At 44.2% G+C, this 18,064-nt stretch overlaps 1 protein-coding gene across 4 annotated transcripts in view; it reads right to left on the bottom strand.

Annotated features, from left to right (window-relative positions):
- Window positions 1-18,064, bottom strand: part of Dpp6 (dipeptidyl peptidase like 6) — a 900,820-nt gene that overhangs the window by 125,034 nt on the left and 757,722 nt on the right. For all 4 annotated transcript variants that reach the window (XM_021188263.2, XM_021188277.1, XM_021188253.2 and 1 more), the window contains exon 8: window positions 9,548-9,668. In XM_021188263.2, coding sequence (XP_021043922.1) covers window positions 9,548-9,668 — 121 coding nt within the window. The remainder of the gene's footprint in view (window positions 1-9,547; window positions 9,669-18,064) is intronic.

The raw sequence follows: 18,064 nt of genomic DNA, 5'->3' as shown, positions 1-18,064 counted from the left end.
AGAAGGAAGACCAACACGTGGATACTTCGTTCCTCCCTAAGATAGGGAATAAAATACCATGTGGCAGAGACAAAGTTTGGGTCTAAGATGAAAGGATGGACCATCCAGAGACTTCCCCACCTGGGGGTCCATCCCATAATCAGCCACCAAATGCAGACACTATTGCATATGCCAGCAAGATCTTGCTGAAAGGACACCGATATATCTATCTCTGTGAGGTTATGCCAATGCCTTGCAAATATAGAAGTGGATGCTCACAGTCATCTATAGGATAGAACACAGAGACTCCAATGGAGGAGCTAGTTACCCAAGGAACTGAAGGGGTCTGCAACCCTATAGGTGGAACAACAATATGAACTAACTAGTACCCCCACAGCTTGTGTCCCTAGCTGCATATGTAGCAGAAGATGGCCTAGTCAGCCATCGTTGGGAAGAGAGGCCCTTTGGTCTTGCCAACTTTATATGCTCCATACAGGGGAACACCAGGGTCAAGAAGTGGGAGTGGATGGGCAGGGGAGCAGGGTGGGGGAGGGTATAGGGGACATTCGGGATAGCATTTGAAATGTAAATGAAGAAAATATCTAATAAAATAAGTTAAAAAAAAGAACAATGACTTCAAGAAACATGCAGCAAATAGATGGAACTAGAAAATATCATCCTTAGTGAGGTAACACAGTCACAAAAGAACACACATGGTATGTATTCACTGCTAAGTGGCTATCAGGCAAAAAGCTCAGAATACCCATGATACAACTCACAGGTCATATGACACTAAAGAAGAACGAAGACCGAAGTTTAGATGCTTTAGTCCTTCTAGAAGGGGGAACAAAATACTCACAGGAGGTTGAGGGTGACAGGGACTTAGGAGGAATAGAGGAGGGGGGGAAACGTGGGCAGGATCAGGTATGGGAGAAATGGGGATGATATAGAGGGTCAGAAATTTGAACAGAGGTGTATAGCAATGGGGTTTGGGGAGCTGGGGGTAGCCACCAGAATGTCCCAGATGCCAGGAAAGAACGAGTCTCCCAGTACCCAATGGGGATGGGGTTAGTTAAAATGCACAACAAAGTGGAGGGAAATCCTTTAGAAACCATATCTAGAGGTTAGGCAAGACCCCCAGTTGAGGCATGGGGACACCCACTCATCTTCAAGTTTTTAACCTAGAATTGCTCCTGTCTAAAGGAAATATGGGGACAAAGTATAGAGCAGAGACTGAAAAAAAAGGCCATCCAGAGACTGCCCCACCTGGGGATCTATCCCATATACAGACACCAAACACAGATACTATTGTGGATGCCAAGAAGCAATTGCTGACAGGAGCCTGACAGACCTGTCTCCTGAAAGGCTCTGCCAGAGTTTGACAAATACAGAGGCAGATGCACACAGTCAACCATTGGACTGAGCACAGTGTCCCCAATGGAGGAGTTAAGGAAAGGACTGAAGGAGCTGAATGGGAAGAACAACAATATATATAGGAAGAACAACAATATCAACCAACCAGACCCCCTAGAGCTCCCAGGGACTAAACCACCAATCAAAGAGTGTACATGGAGGGACCCACATATGTAGCAGTGGATGGCTTTGTTGGACATCAATGGGAAGCAAGGCCCTTGGTCCTGTGAAGGTTAGATGCCCCAGTGTATTGGAATGTCAGGGAGGTGAGATGGGAGTGGGTGGGTGGCAAGGGCACCCTCATAGAAGCAGTGGGTGGAGGGATGGATAGGTGATTTGCAGAGAGGAGGTGGGGAAAGGGGATAACATTTGAAATGTAAATAAATAAAATATCCAGTTAAAAAAATAACAACAAAAAAGAGTGGTGTGTAAGAAAGATGAGCTGTGCCACTCAGAACACACCCATATTTCAACCTCTGAGCTATGGAAGTGGACAGGATGGAAAGGCAAGGACAGAGGTGCTTAAGGGGAAGAGCTGATAGGACTCAGGGCCAGAGAGGCTCCATCACACAGGACAGGCGAAGAGAGATGAGGACCCTCGTTGTCCTGGCTGGACATGGCTGCCACATTTCACACTGTATTTTTTACCCCCCCCCCCCCGTCTCTGCTGGTCGGAGTGCGGGGTTGTGGCAAGACATTGCAGGTGGAGGCAATATGACTTTCAAAATATTGAATTTCTACAACTGATCACAAGGAACTTCGGTCTCCTAAAGACAGGAGCTGCCAGTGACTAGGAAGCAGTCTAGCTGTGCAGGTCAAACTGGGGAGAGAGTTCAGCACTAACTTCAGCCCCTCTGTAGCTATTGTAGGCGGGGGAGAAGAGCACTTTGTCTTTCTCCCTCTAACTGCTTTCCAGAGAACTTTAGAGGACACAACAGAGCATACACTGTCCCAACATTTCTTCCATCTGGTCTCTGCTGGCCAGGAACCGCCCAATGGGATGGTCTTCAGGCGTTGGGACACTGGCACCTGGCACTCAAGGGCCATAGTAAACAGGCTCCTGCCACACTCACCTGGCCAACTTTGACCTTCAAGATACTGACTCTTGATCTGGTCCCATGTTCTAAGCACTTTGCTGCACTAGATTAGTAAGGTCAGCCTTAGAATGTCACCCACACCAAACCAGACTTTAAAAAAGAAAAAAAAAAAAAAAAACAACTAAGTAAATGTCCTCCAAGCCAATTTCTCAGGTGCAAGCTGCCTCAGCCTCCTTACAGCTCCAGGCTGTGTTATGTAAACAACTGTCTAAGCTTATGATCCTTTGGTCCTTCCCCTGTCCTAGTCCTATCTACAAGGGGAGAGAGGCCATTCTCAGGAGACCCTCGGCCATCTGATACTCAGCAGACATGACTGCTGTATGAGGGCACGTCCTTGAAGACCTGTGCTAGGTGTGGGTTCTGTACATAGCCGATTAGCAGAAGAGGAATAGACGGTTCATCACTTCTTAGCCACATTTAGGGACTTAAATTATTAGACAACTACCAGCAACAGTGCTGTGTTGGTCCTCCATAGTTCATGCACTTGATAAGGATGAAAATGAGCAGACACACTTTATAAATAAAGGGTAGCAACCACGCTGTCACCATGAATGACAAAGAACCTTTGTAAAAATTTGGATAATTACAACTCTGCTCAAATGCCCTCAAGTTGGGAATTTTGAATTACTAAGCCCTGAACAGATTCTTAATGGAACATTCCTCCACGGTTGTCAGAATATTTTAGTAACAACTTAAATTTAGTTTATGGATAACCAAGTTAACTTAAAACTTAAAACTGCCAATACTATCAAGTTGTCTTTCTCTTTCTATTAAACCATAAGCCCACATAGCTACATGGCATTTCCTCAGAGGACAAAAGATGCAAAATTTGTTTGTCAAGACTAGTCTTGGGTCCCTACAAGCCCTGGAAAGTCCCCCAGCAGATGGTGTGAGGTATATAGCCAGACTTGAGCGTGGGCTTCGGCTGGTAGGCTACTGGCAGGAGGTCGTTTTGCTCAAGGGATGGAGATTCCCAGCAGCCCCCACACTGCTTCCTACCTCTTCCCTCCCGCTGCCTCCAACATTCTGAAGTGTTCAATATGTCTGAGGCTCTTATTGCGAAATAAAAATCAATGTGGTGTCTTGCTGCCAATAAGTGTGCAGACTGCAGTATGCTTATTTACTTTGCCTTAGCTGCTTCTAAGAAGTAACCCTTTCAGGCAAGCAGGACCCTCGGAAGATGTTCCAAGTATAATCTCTTGCATCCACCTCCAGCCCCCTCTGAAGGAAGAGCCTGGAAATAAAACAGTTAAGTCGCTGATTAGGCAAAGGCAATCTTCTAGGTTTGTTCTCCTGTTATTAAAAAAAAGGACACACTATCCCCCAGGGCTCCCAGGTTCCTAGTTTCAGAAGTCTGAGCATCAGCATGTAGAACATTTCAGGGAGCGAAGCTAAGCAGATTAAGCTGCCCTGTCACCAAGAGATCGATTTAAAATACTTGGGGCTCTGTTAACATATCTACATGATTTCTTGCAAATGTCTTGAAGAAAATAAAGAATCTTTTCAACAGATTTGCCAAGGCAAAGCTAAACTCAAATGGCAAAGCAATGAATTTTTAATTTTTTTGGAGATACTGAGAAAGATGTTTCAAACATGTTATTAAGGAGATAATTTACAGAGTGAGCTGAGTGAGGCCTTTCTCTGTGGGGCCCTCTGGAGCTCAGCTTGCCCTTGCCTGCCATGAAGTCCAGGGCAGATAGTTTCTATACTGTAACAGAATGTGCACCTGGGAAATCCTGCCTGAATGCTTCAGTCTCTCTTTTTATCACTTAAAAATACATTGCCCTAGTTAACTTTAATTACCAACTTGACACAACTGAGAGTTATCCGAGAGGGAAACCTCAGCTGAAGACTTAACTAGATCAGTCTGGGCTGTGGGCATGTCTGTGGGAGATTGCCTTGATAGTTAACTCATGTAGGAAGGCCCAGCACATTGTGGGAGGCACCATTCCCCAGGCAGGTGGTGCTGGGGCATATAAGAAAAGCCTCACAAGGCAGTGAGCAGGACAGCAAGCAGGATCCCTCCATGGACTCTGCGTCTTGTTTTTGCTTTAGTTCTTGCCCTGACTTTCCTCAACAGTGGGCTCTGACCTTTAAGAAAAATAAGCCTTTCCTGTCCCTAAGTTGATTTGGGTCAGAGCTTTTTTTTTTAATTACAATAATAGCATGACATTAGAACAGATAACATATTCTTTACTTTGTAATAAAAATTCAAGTGACGAATTAAAACAACAATAATGAATACAGCCATTGTTAGTATAACAGTTGTTTTGTTTTAAATTATAAGACCCTCAAGTACCTGTCAGTTGCCATGTCATGCTAAATCTGTTCTGATCACAACCACACTGCCCTCCCTACCCTCATATGTTATTTGAGCATGCTGAGTTCTTGGAAGTGAAAGATCTCTACAAGGCTATGCTGGACATCCTGTCTGGGTCCCTGTGACCCACAGACTTTCCATTAACCTCTCAGTTTTCCACCCGAGCAAGATAGATAACAGGCTTGATCAAGATTTGGAAGGCGGGGCTGGTGAGATGGCTCAGTGGGTAAGAGCACCCGACTGCTCTTCCGAAGGTCCAGAGTTCAAATCCCAGCAACCACATGGTGGCTTACAACCATCTGTAACAAGATCTGATGCCCTCTTCTGGAGTGTCTGAAGACAGCTGCAGTGTACTTACATATAATAAATAAATAATCTTAAAAAAAAAAAAAGATTTGGAAGGCATCACATATAGGCAAGGGCAGGCACATGTGTCCCTTTACCATCTAGAAAATCTGTACTCAGTATCAGCACAGTCAATTAGCCAAAGAAAACTTTTAAATATCTCATGGTGTTTAAGTAAGTTCATGCCTTGGGGCTGCTTTCTGATTATCTCCATGGACTGGGCATGCCGAGGGAAACTTCTCAACAGGCAGTACTAACAGTGCTCCATTCTGATTGTATCTCAAAGGCCTTTTGGTTTTCTCCTGGGCAGTGAGCACAGGATTGCAGGGGCCTCTCTCTTGACAATTTTATATGATATGTGAGATGGTCTCTCCTGTAGATTATTGGGCACACATGGGTCTGCACTCATTGCACAAACACAGTCATTCCAGATTCATCTGGATGGAGCTGGGGAGAGCTTGGGTAGCTGTTCCCAGGGCCATTTCTGTACAGAGCAAGTTTGGATATGGTCAATCCCAGCATCTGTTTCACCCCGTGTGTTCCCTCAGGATGGGCCCAGGGAACAAAGTCTTAGAGTTGACTTTCTGGGTCTCAGATGCAACCTGGAAACTGGGTTCTCAAGAGTGATCTGAGCTCTGTGTAGCACTGGTGCCCTAAGTAGAATGGCTGGAGACGTTGCCTGCATGTGGAAGTTCCAGCTTGTTCACCAGACAGACACAAGGAATGCTGGCATCTCCAGCAGAGAGTGCGTTAGGTGGACAGAATGGGTATCAGGGAACTTTAGGATGACAGACATGTACCACATTGTAACTGGGGAACATGACATATCTGGCCGTGCTTACAGTCTTCTGAAGGTCAAGATTTCAGGGAGCTGTGTTGGGAAGTCTTCTCACTTCTCCATACCATAGTCTCCCATAAGACAGAAGCCCAGGTCTGAGAAACGTGTAACTCTAGGAGGAAATGGTACCACCCCATAAAGCCAGAGCATCCCTGCTCTTCCCCAATCTAATTTGGGATAAATCACCCAATGTGCATGCGGTCTCAGACTGAGAGGTGAGACACATTAAACTGTCATCTGAGTCTAGGAATGGGGTTGTGAGTAGACTCAGTCTGCACCTGACTCTGAAGTTGAGTGACCACATGTCCCATTGACCTCCCTGGACCCCTCTGTGGCATAGTGTGGGGAGCTACCAGAGGTCCTCACATTCATGTATGGTAGCCTGAACCTCCCAGGTGATGGTATCAGGGGTTACAGAAGTTCCCAGGTGGAACCCTCACAAGTGTGATTATCACCAGAAAACCCTAACCATGACAAATGTAGTCATATTCTAGGGTAAGGGGAACACTTACTCACTGGTGGTGGGAGTGCAAAATGTTACAGACACTATGAAAAACAGTGTGGAGGTTCCTAAAGAAGTTGGAACTAGATTGGCCACATGATCCAGCTATACTGCTCTTGGGCACAGACCCAAAAGACTCTATGTCCTACTATAGAAACACTATTCACAGTAGCCAGAAAATGGAAACTATGTAGATATCCATCAGCCCATGACTGGATAGTAAAAGTGTGGTATATTTACACAACAGAATATTTCCTAGCTATTAAAAGCAGGGAAATTATGAGATCTACAGACAAACGGATGGCACTGGAAACAATCATTTGGGCCCAGTAAGACAAACACTGCTTATTTTTTTTCTTATATGGGAACCCATGGCCAGACAGGTTGGAGGTGCTCTGCTAAACAGATGTAATAAACCGACTCTTAATGACTTACAGCTATATCCATAGATTAAGGCACTTCTCACCCCTCATCAGAGAAGCTTCTGTTTGCAGTGGGTGACAACACAGAGACTCACAACTGGCTGAGGTGTAGAGAAGTCAAGGCTGCAGAACTTCAGTTCTAAAGAAAATATGTATATCTCCCAACCCACAGCTCAGGGATCATCGAGAAAGAAAGAATGGTAAGAACCAAAGAGCCAGAGGCAGTGGATGCCCATAAGGAAACAGTGTCTCCCAGACACACCAGGGAAGCTGTATCTATGAACTCATGGTCGTTGTGATGGTGGGCACAAGATCTTGTAAACCTAAGCCAGATCACACCCTGGTGTGGAGGGGGGAGGAGCGAGAGGAAGTCTTCTTAAAGGTGTAGTCCCAATTGTGCCCACCACACTCCAGGGGACGGCCACAGCCAAGAATATTTTTTTTTTGAAAAGTGGACAGCACACTGTTTAATTCTTTGCAAACACAAAAGGTAAAANAAGTGANACAGTCATTTAAGAATGCCAGGATTGTGTAAAATAGGAATGCATTCAGTTTTCCTTCAGAAAGCATTAATTCTATTTTTTTTAAGTGTCTTGGGTTTGACTGAGAGAAAAATTAATAGTATTGAGACCACAAGTTAATCAAATATAATGAGAAGTTCCTTCAGTAAAAACAACCAAACCTAATTCTGGCTATCTCTCTTTTCAAGCTTTGTATTCCCTTGTAAACCTGATGACATAAACTTAGAGAAGTTTGCTGGCTGCGGTCCCTCTCTAATTAGCCACTCACTGAGTTTCACAGAACCACACAACTCTTTCCCCCTCTGTAGTTGTCTTGAGCCTCATTAATTTAAAAACAACAAAAAAAATACAGCACACAGGGTCCATACATGTAGTCTTGGCTAACCTGAAACTCCCTATGTTGACCAGGCTGGTTCAAGCTCAGAGATCTACTTACAGGTGTGTGCCGCCATGCTATGCCGCTGTAACAGTGAAAGGCAGGTGTGGTCGACCCATGCCATCAACGAGCAATAGGACTTACTCTGCCTCGACTAAAGGAGATTCCACTGGTATTGAGTAGAAGGCAGTGCTGGTTACACTAAGCCCTTCCCTACTGTTATTTCTACTGTGGAAAAGTGACTTGATTTACTTATACAGCTCTTCAAAATTATCCACCAATTGCTCTCCAGCACATGTCAATCATTGGCAGTATATTAGAAAAGGAAAATCTAGGGTAACTCACGCCACACACACTCTACCTGCTTTACCCCACTAGGCTATCTACAGAGGAAGCTGCCTCAAACACCGCTAGGAGATGGTAGAGAGTGCAAGACACCTGGCTACAGTTATTAGTGCAGTGTGTGTACGGGATGCGCATGTGCACAGTGCACATGTGGAGAACCACAGACAACTCATGGGGTGGTTGGTTCTTTCTCTAATTCCACCATGCCACACCCAAGAATATTTGAGGAGCTCAAATTGGCCTTGATGGGGGAATAAACCCCTATAGAATTGGGGGTGGAGGGAAGGGAAGATGGAGCTAGAAGACTTACAAGAGGTGGGTGAATGTGATCGAAACTCATTGTATGGACTTCTGGAAGAATTATAAAATGCCCTTTATAAACTCTGCTTCAAAAAAGGATGAGAAAGAACAAGAGGAGGCCTTCTCGTTCTTGGCCTTTGAGGATGCATCAAAATGAGCCAGTGAGCAGGGGGCTGGGCATGGGCCTGATACAGACTGTCCTGTGGTGCCTGACTTGAACAAAAACCTGGAACACAGATTTTAATGTCTAAATTTCCACTTTTGTGATCTTTGGTTATAGAAGCCCCAGGGGCCTACTAGGCTCTTTAGAAGAATTTAATTTACTTTTCCAATTTTTCTCTGATGGCAAAAATTGATTATCAACAGAATTTAGAATCACCAAAGAGACAAGTTTCAACCACACTTATTAGGGATCATCTAAGCAGGTTAATTAAGAGGATAAGACCCACCCCAGATGACATCATTCCCTAGGATGAGATTTAGAACTTCATACAAAGGAGAAAGAAAGCTGAGAGGTGGTGTCCTTCACCTTCTGCTTTGTGACTCTGGATCCAGTGTGTCCGTTCTTGTCACCAAGCTTACCCTATTATGGTGGACTGGACCCTCAAGCTATGAGCCAACATCAATTATTGTCTCACCAACAAGGCAACTAAAACATCTGTCCTCTCCCAGATGCAGACAGGTTCCCTAACTCTTAGAGTGGGTAGAGGAACATACACACATTTGTACTGCGAATATGCTGACATTTTTTCCTGGAAGCACCTCTTCTTTCATAGAGGCATTAATGGGTTCAGTGAAGCCCCTTACAATGCTACCTGTGAGTCCTTACTCACCTGCAAGTCTCCTATTCTTGGCCACACATGAATGTCCACATCTGCCACCTGTGAGTGTCCCATGCCTAGCCACCTGTGATTTCCCACATTTGCCATCCATTAGTGCTCACGTGGATCTCTACCACTCTCAAGAAATCCAGTTTATTTTTCTAGTTAGAGCCATAGAGAAAAGAAGGAAAATTTAAAAGCTAAGCGCAGCCGCTGCAGCAGCTGCCCAGCAGGCACACACTCTGCTTCTTTACCCTGCAGGTCTTACCTTCATACAGCCAGTCACTGAGGCCATTGTAGATCACACCCTCCTTGCCCGTAGAGACCACTCGGATTGCCTGCTTTCCAACATGTGCGCAGTAGTAGATGTTGTTCTCAAAGATAAATATCTAATTTGGAAAGAAGAAATGATAGCAGAATTAAGTACGGAGTGGGCTTAGGTATTCTTAAATGTGAACTGCCAGGCTTCTACTCTCCTGTTGTGTGTATTTGATTGAATAAAGGTGGTCATGGCATCATTGGTGGTTGATTCCCCTGCAACAGCATCCATACTTAGGGATTGATAAGACAATCAAACTCTGAAGAGTTCACCCAGTGTCACCTGGGTTTGTCAATGTAACACCTGGCTTGTTATGACTGGACAATTTCTGGTTTGATACTTCTGAGTACTGGACCAATGGTACTTGGGATTGAATTGATATTTCAGCAGTGTGGGTTTTCCTGGAGGTTTAATAGCAGGCAAAGGGGCTGAAGGCCTCCCTTTATATCTCTCAGCTTTCACAGGGGCTGGGGGTAGGTGGGTAGGGGGTTTTGTGTCTGTGCAAGCCTGTCATGTGGCTGGATGGTAGTAGGAGGGCACCATTGCATGACCACAGTACTCACTTTGTTTTTAGGTGTTCAGATCTTGACAAGGAATATCCCAGGGTGAACACATGGGGATTGTGGGAAGTCAAGGCCAATGAAGTCCAGGTTTTCTCACAAAGGGGTAAGAAGCAGTTATAATGGCTACTTAACAATTCACAGTTCACAGCATCCCCAAGCTGTGTGATCATACCATTGTACCACCCACCCACAGACTGTTCCTGCCATCCCAGATGACACTCTGTCCCTTGAAGCACATCCACTCGTACTTCTCCAACACCTCTAGTCCCCAGCATTGTACTTCAACTGTATGTAAAGGATTCATTCATGACTGCTCATATACCAGGCAGTGTCTGTCCTTCTACAGCTGGTTGATGTCACTAAGTACAATGTCCTCAAGGGTCAGTTATGTTACAGCATGGTCCAAAGTGCCTAAAATGAGGTTTTCAGCTGAGTCCTGAACACAAGGGATCAGTAGAGATTGGGAAGCTGGAGGGTCAGATGAAAGCATAGAGACAGATGTGGAGTGGGTTAGGTGGGTGGAGGACGGAGACAAGATTCTTAGGAGAGGGGATTAATGAAGAAAAGACAGGAAACCAGTTTCTGGGGATCTGCAGGGAGGAGACTGGCAGCTACAGGGAGATGCAGACATCTCCTGGGTAGGACAGCCCAGTCAGATGCAGGCTGGGTCCAAGGAGAGGGGCAGGAGGCTCATGGGAATGATGATAGTTACTGCAAACATGACCACACAGAGAGAGCAGCTAGAGCAGTCACTTAGCAAGCAGTAGTCTGCTGTGAGCAAGCTGAGGTCTGGCCTGGTGCCATGAGCAAGGTTATCTGGCCATTTTATTGGGTTTCAGGGGGATGGCAACACACTAGTAGAATCAGTCATATGTGGCACAAACCAGAGTTTGACCTTGGGTACACCACTAGTTTTCTAGGGGATGGGACAGAGTTGGGTCTCTGAATTCAATACATAACAGATGACACTGGGAGCTTTAAATTTTCCTATTTTTCAGACCATAAATCCAGCTAGATTCTCTGGAGTGGGACTCATGCACTAGCATTTTGAAGTACATCCTGGTAACTTTCATTTACAGTCAAATTTAAGATCCAGTGGCCCAGGGACTAGCTCATCTCCTGAGCTATCTTCTCTCTACACTGAGGGAACCTATGTGCAGAGCCCTGGTCAGTTCTGCCCATGTTTATAGGACGTTGGTCTGTGATACTTCACAGTATGTAGACCATACCAGCCAGAGAAATAGATCAGGGAGTAAAGCCAGATTTTGTTGTTGTTTAAACAATTTCCAGCAAAACTACTGAGAGAGGGTATTTTACTTATTATAGAAAAGCCAAACCACTGACTGTTCAGTGTTTCCCATGTTTATAGTACTGGGGGTTAAACAGGCTCCTGCCTGAGTTCTGCCCCCACCTTCCTTTTACTTTTTATTTCAAGGGTTTCACTAAATTCTCAGGGTTGGCTTTGAACTTGGAACCCTCCTGCCTCAGCTTGGTGAGCGGCTGAATGACAGGCCTTCATGTTTAGGCCCGTGAATGTTTCATATTGAAATTTAGCATAGTGTCTCTGGAAGCTTCTTTAGCTATCTGTTCTCAGCATAGGCTTCCCGCTTCCTAACGTGTTCACTTGAACCTGAAATGAGCTGGAAAACTTCCAGAAGCAAGGACGAATCCTAATTTAATTTAAGCACCTGTTCTTACAGGTTCGCCTAAGATGAACCCTGAAATTTGAGCTTCTTTTATGCACCCACCTGGCAACGGCTTTTTGAATCAAGTCACACTGCAGCCAATTAGTATTTTTCGTAAATAAAATGTGTCGGAATGGGAATTAAGGTCCTTTCTGCCTTGGCTTTTCAGGAGCAAGCTGCAGGGAGGGGTGCTGGGCTAGACATTTGCTGCGTTCTGGTGATGTATGTGATCAGGTAGGGAAGGTCTGCCTGTGGATCTGTGGTGAACTGCTGGGGTGTAGCTCCTGGCCCATCAATGCTGGCATACATGGGTGGCTTTTTATTCTTTACCCATTAGGCACACACCAGGCAGAGGTCTCAGATCTTATGCTTCCAGGTGCTGTTCCAAGAGCTTCCTAATCAGAGGCCAGGGCAGAGAGGGACACTAAGCTTTTTCTAGTGGGTAGGAGAGTAGGCCCTCTACGGACTCATATTGCATTTCCTCCCACCCGACAGGCTGCTATTTGAAGTGGGGCACCACAGCCTAAATTATCTCATAATGTCTTTAGACAGCCTGTCACCATTCCTCTTCATTCATGTTAGCAAGAGCTCTGGTGGTAAGGTTAGGAGAATGGATGAGTACCCAATTCTTTCTCCTGAAAATCATATTAAAATTACTCCAGGCACTGAGGTATAGCAGCTGAGCAAACAGCTCGTTGTAAAATGATTTCCCCCTTCTGAGACCATGGGATAAAAGTCCAAGCCACTGCTTATCTCTGCTATGTTATTTCCCACCTCAAGTTCCTTCTGAATAGGCTTATCTCTTGCTTCCCAGGTATACCCACTCACTTCTCCTTGGGGAAGCTGCCCTAGTATGTCATTTACCTTCTTCTTGGCCCTACTGTGTCTTACTGCACAAGGAGAGGTAGGATTGTCTCCTCTCTCTGGATTGGATTTGTGATTACTGAATCGCCATCTAGTTTGCCTTTTTTTTTTCTCCAAACACATTCTGAGATATATACAAGTGTGGTAGTTTGGCTCATATGATTTAATACTTAGTCCGCCACTCTCCCATAGGTGGAACTACTTGGGATGGATTGGGAGGTATGGTTTTGTTGTGGTAGGTGTGTCACTAGGGTAGGGCTTTGAAATTTCAGAAGACTGGAGTCTCACCAGTGTTCTCTCCCTGCCTTCTGCTTGCAGGTCAGGGTGTGAGCTCTCAGCTGTTCCTGCCACTATACTTTTGTTCTGCCATTATGGACTCTAACCCTCTGAAATTGTAAGCCCAATTAAATGCTTTCATTTATAATGTGCCTTGGAAATGATGATTTATTTATTTATTTATTTATTTATTTTTTGCAGCAAAAGAAAAGTAACAAACCCCACTCCTGGCACCAACTTCTGTCTTAGTTATGGCTTCTGTTGCTATGAACAGTCAGCACGGCCAAGGAAGCTTACAGGAGGAAAGGAGCTTACATTGCCAGAAGGATAGGAGTCCATCATCATCATGGTGATGGAACATGGTAGCAGACAGGTAGACATGGCGCTAGAGAAGCACCTGAGAGCTTACATCCTGATGTACAATCAGGAAGCAGAAAACACATTGTGAATGGCTACAGTCTGTTGACACTTCAAAGCCCACATCTAGTTATTTTTGAATACACCTCCCCCCAACAAGGCTACATTTCTAATCCTTCTCAAATAGTTCCATCAACAGGGGGCTAAGTATGAATCTACAGTGGCTGTTCTCATGCAAACTACCACAATGAGACTGCAAGTTAAGAGTCAGATACAGCCTAGACTGGTTTTGAGTTGCATGTGCAGTATGGCAAACTGTGTTCTCTGAGTGAATTTTTAGGGAGAATACTGTATTTATCATCCCATGCCTATGCCTGAATATTCATGCACATGATTGAAATCAGATGCATCATAGGAAAGAACCTGTGAGTAGAGAAAAGCTTCCATAACCCATCTGTTAATCAAAAGAGAGACCCACCCACACTACACTCCCAACAAGAAGCTCCTCCTTCTCCAGGACCCTATAAAAGGAAGCCTCAGGTAATAACAGAGGATCCTCAAGCCCTCTTGCACTTACTTAGGTAACCCACTGCCTCTCTTGACAAAGTCTCTATAGCTTTTGCTTGTGTCTGACTCTTCCTAAGACTACTTGCTGCCTCACTTTTGTGCATGCATCTTTCTCAATTTCTTGAAGAAGGCACCAGGAACTGGGAAACAACCAGAGACTCCCAGTTACAGTCAGAAAGGGACTGGGGTCCAGAAAGCTGTCTTTCCTTTGTGTAGCTATTTGTGGTAGTTTGAATAGGAATGGCTCCCACAAGCTCATAAAGTTAAATAATTAGTCATTAGGGAGTGGCACTACTTGACAGGCATTAGCAGATGTGGCCTTGTTAGAGGAAGTGTGTCACTGGGGTGGGCTTTGTGGTTTCAGAAACTCAAGCCAGGCCCAGTGGCTCTCTTTTTGCCTGCTGTCTGCCAATACAGATGTAGCACTCTCAGCTGCCTCTCCAGCACCATGTCTGCCTTCATGCTGCCATGTTTTCCACCATGACAATAATGGACTAAACCTCTGAAACTGTAAGCCAAGCCCTGTTAAATATTTTCTTTTATAATAGTTGTTGCAGTTATGGTGTCTCTTCACAGCAAGGGATCACCAACTGAGACACTATTACTCCTCTTTCCACTGGAGAAAGCTCTGCCAGTACGTAATCAGAATCAGAACCTGAACCATCTGGGTTATAACTAATGGAGCCTCCTCTCTCTCTCTCTCTCTCTCTCTCTCTCTCTCTCTCTCTCTCTGTATTTGTGTGTGTCTCTCTCTCTGTGTATCTCTGTGTGTGTCTCTGTGTATGAGACATAACACTATAGGGAAAGTGCAGCTATGTGTGCTCTGAGGATGGTGACTGTACAGCTGAAAGAGACATGCACAGCTAAAATGGCAGCTAATTACATGAGGAACCAGGGATGAGATGATTGCTATAATTGTGTACAATTAGCTTTTAATTTTGGAAAAATCAAGGCCAAAAGGGACTTAGTTTAAGGTTTGATTTTTAAAAAGGGACTTAGTTTAAGGTTTGATTTTTAAAAAGGGACTTAGTTTAAGGTTTGATAAAAAAAAAAAAGATGGTGGTACAGCAATGGTTGTACCTCATGATGACAGAGGAAGGACATCAGACTTGAAGGAGAACCTGGATAGTGGTCTCCAGCAGCTGGCTGCCCATCTTTAGGGCATGCCACTTGCTCCAGTTTCATCTGATATCAGTGCAGAAGAGGGCTTGGAAGCAATATTTCTAAGACAGCTTTTCCATCTATGACTATAATGAATCTAAAATCCCCAAGAGCATTTATAACCAGAAAATACCTGCAGAAAATGGATTAGTTTATACCATGGCCATTTTGACTGAAGCAAGAACTATTTACCACATAGGGGAAATAGTTATAGTGAACCTAACATGTTTCACCAAGGATGAAAGTAGAGTCTCCCCCTACGGCAATTAAAAGCCTTAGTGGTCACATTTCCTGACCTTTCCTCATTCACCATTGCATACAACTTTCCAAAGCTTGAGACTGCCTCCAGGTGATGTCTGAGGCTCCAGCTGTTGAGACTGCCTCCAGGTGGTGTGTGAGGCTCCAGCTGCTTCTCCTGGTACACTCAGCTCTTTTTCTTGAGTTATTTAATCAAACATGGCATTACTTACCCTTCCTCAACTGATGTGCTATGTCATATGGAATTATTTGTACAAACTTTTCCAGCTCATTGACACTGCAACACACTGCCATCTAAAAACTTATGATTGAGGACTATGTAATCTAGTTACAAAACCACCAAAAGTAGAATAAAAACACCCTTTCTTGTGTTTTAATTAAGTTTATGATTTTCTCTTGGGCTGCATTCATAGTTGCATCCTTGGATACATGTGGCATGGGATTAATGTGAAGCAGATTGGAAAATTGTAGAAGAACCATTATTTTTGTCTTAGTGATAATCATAAGCAGGTTGTATGTTTTTCAAGATTTTTCTTGGGTCTGGTAATGCTGCAGGAAACACTCCATGGCTGACTCATGCTATTGATACACCACACACAAATGAATCAATCAGTGAAGGCGGTATGTCCGCTTGGAGGAGTCAGAGAAAAGCCGAGCAAAGATTCCTGCAGCCATGACCAGGTCTGCTGGTCAACTGATATCGCTTGATGGCCTTGTTCTTTGTTCAAATTACAAAGGCCACTTCTAGTTCTAGGTGTGGTTTCAGCCATGGAAGGGCAAGTTATCGTCACCAGTGATGTGTTGGAAATTGAAAAACTCTGGTGCAGAACTTGGCCTCCAGCAAATTTTCTGTTCCTGTTGTCTGGAAACTTGGCAAGAGGAGAATGTCAAGTGTCTCCTGGTGGACAGCATGGTACTTAAGGTATATGGAAAGTGCATCTGGATGACAGGAATGGTGGGTGCTGGCAGCAGTCATAGACACGAGGCAGCTGTGAATGTACTGACTGTGATCACAGGACCTTTCCTCGCTCAGCATGAGCCTGGGCAGGTCTCCATTCTGTTAGTTTGTGACTAGAACCCACACCAGCTGGTTTCCAGGGAATAAAAGGCGGGGTCACATCCACGCTCACTTACAAGGGTCCTCTTGTCTTGCAGGAGGACTATGGGCACATATCCCCTGGAGCTGGAGTTACAGGTGGTTGTGAGCTGTATGATACGGGTGCTGGGAACTAGCCAGAGTGGGGGTTTGTTTTGCTGTGATGAAACATTATGACCAAAGCAAGTTGGAAAAGAAAGGGTTATTGTTTACACTTCCTCTTGCTATAGTCCATTATCCAATTATGATATAGTAGGAACTCAAGGTGGGAACCTAAAGGCAGGAACTAATGAAGAGGCCATGGAGGAAGGGTGCTTACTGACTTGCTCTTCATGGCTTGCTCAGCCTGCTCACTTATAGAACCCGGGGTCACCTGCCTAGAGATAGCACCACCTACACTAAGCATTAATCACCAATCAAGAAAATACATCATAGATTTGCCCATAGACCAATCTAGTGGGGCATTTTCTCAAGTGAGGCTCTTTTTTTCCAGAGTGACCCCAGCTTGTGCCAAGTTGACATCAAACCAGCCAGAACAGAGACAAACTTGGGCTTACTATGGTAATCCTCTTAACAGGTGAGCTATCTCTCAAGCCCCAACATAGTGTATTATTTGTCCCATGGTTATTTGATGTATATCCTGTTGTTTTAAATTGCAATAGAAATGCTGTGTGAATTTTTATATGAAAAACATTGTCAGTGACTTATTCTCCTGGAATAAATATCTATAAATGGAAATCACAAATCATGCTTATTTTGCATAAATGTGTAGCTAAAGAACATGAATAAGCAGATCAAAGAATTGCACAGAAAGCTAAACACACTGGTGTGCTTGTGATAATGGAAAGAAATTGTACTACAGGGTGTCTAATTTTTTTTAAAGATTTATTTATTTATTTATTTATTTATTATATGTGTGTACACTGTAGCTGTCTTCAGACACACCAGAAGAGGGCATCAGATTTTTGTTATGGATGGTTGTGAGCCACCATGTGGTTGCTGGGATTTGAACTCAGAATCTTTGGAAGAGCAGTCGGTGCTCTTAACCGCTGAGCCATCTCACCAGCCCCAGGGTGTCTATTTTTATTCCCAACTTATCGAAATCAGAATAAAAACAATGCTGACAACCACTATGAATGCACTCTTCTTCATGGTGTGCAGACACCAGAGAGCACAGGGAAGCAGCCAGCAGATCCCATGGGGACATTTCTTTTGCATTAATTAAATAAAAAAAGATCACTCTTGGAGGGATGAGCATGTTTGGCTATATACAAACACACTTTGAGGTAGAAGGGTTGAACTCTGTTCTATTGTGCAATAGGGCAGCTACTACTGGCAGTGATTTGCAGTGTGTCCCAAAACACCCAAAAGAGATGATATATCTATGTCCATGTCCATGTCTATGTCTATATCTATTAATATTATCATGAATAAGAACAAATAAATAGCTCAGTGGCAAAGATACTTGCTGTAATGCAATCTGAACACACAATACACACACACACAGACTCACAATCTGAACACACAACACACACACACACACACACACACACACACACACACATACACCATAAATATAAAAGTAACAACCATAGAGAAAATCAGTAAGAAAAGAAACGATTTTTGGAAGTAAAGTATC

The sequence above is a fragment of the Mus pahari genome, chromosome 2 (assembly GCF_900095145.1).
Source record: "Mus pahari chromosome 2, PAHARI_EIJ_v1.1, whole genome shotgun sequence".
NCBI classification, from domain to species: domain Eukaryota; kingdom Metazoa; phylum Chordata; class Mammalia; order Rodentia; family Muridae; genus Mus; species Mus pahari.
Note: the sequence above shows the minus strand (reverse complement) of the source record. Positions and strands in the feature narration are given on the sequence as shown.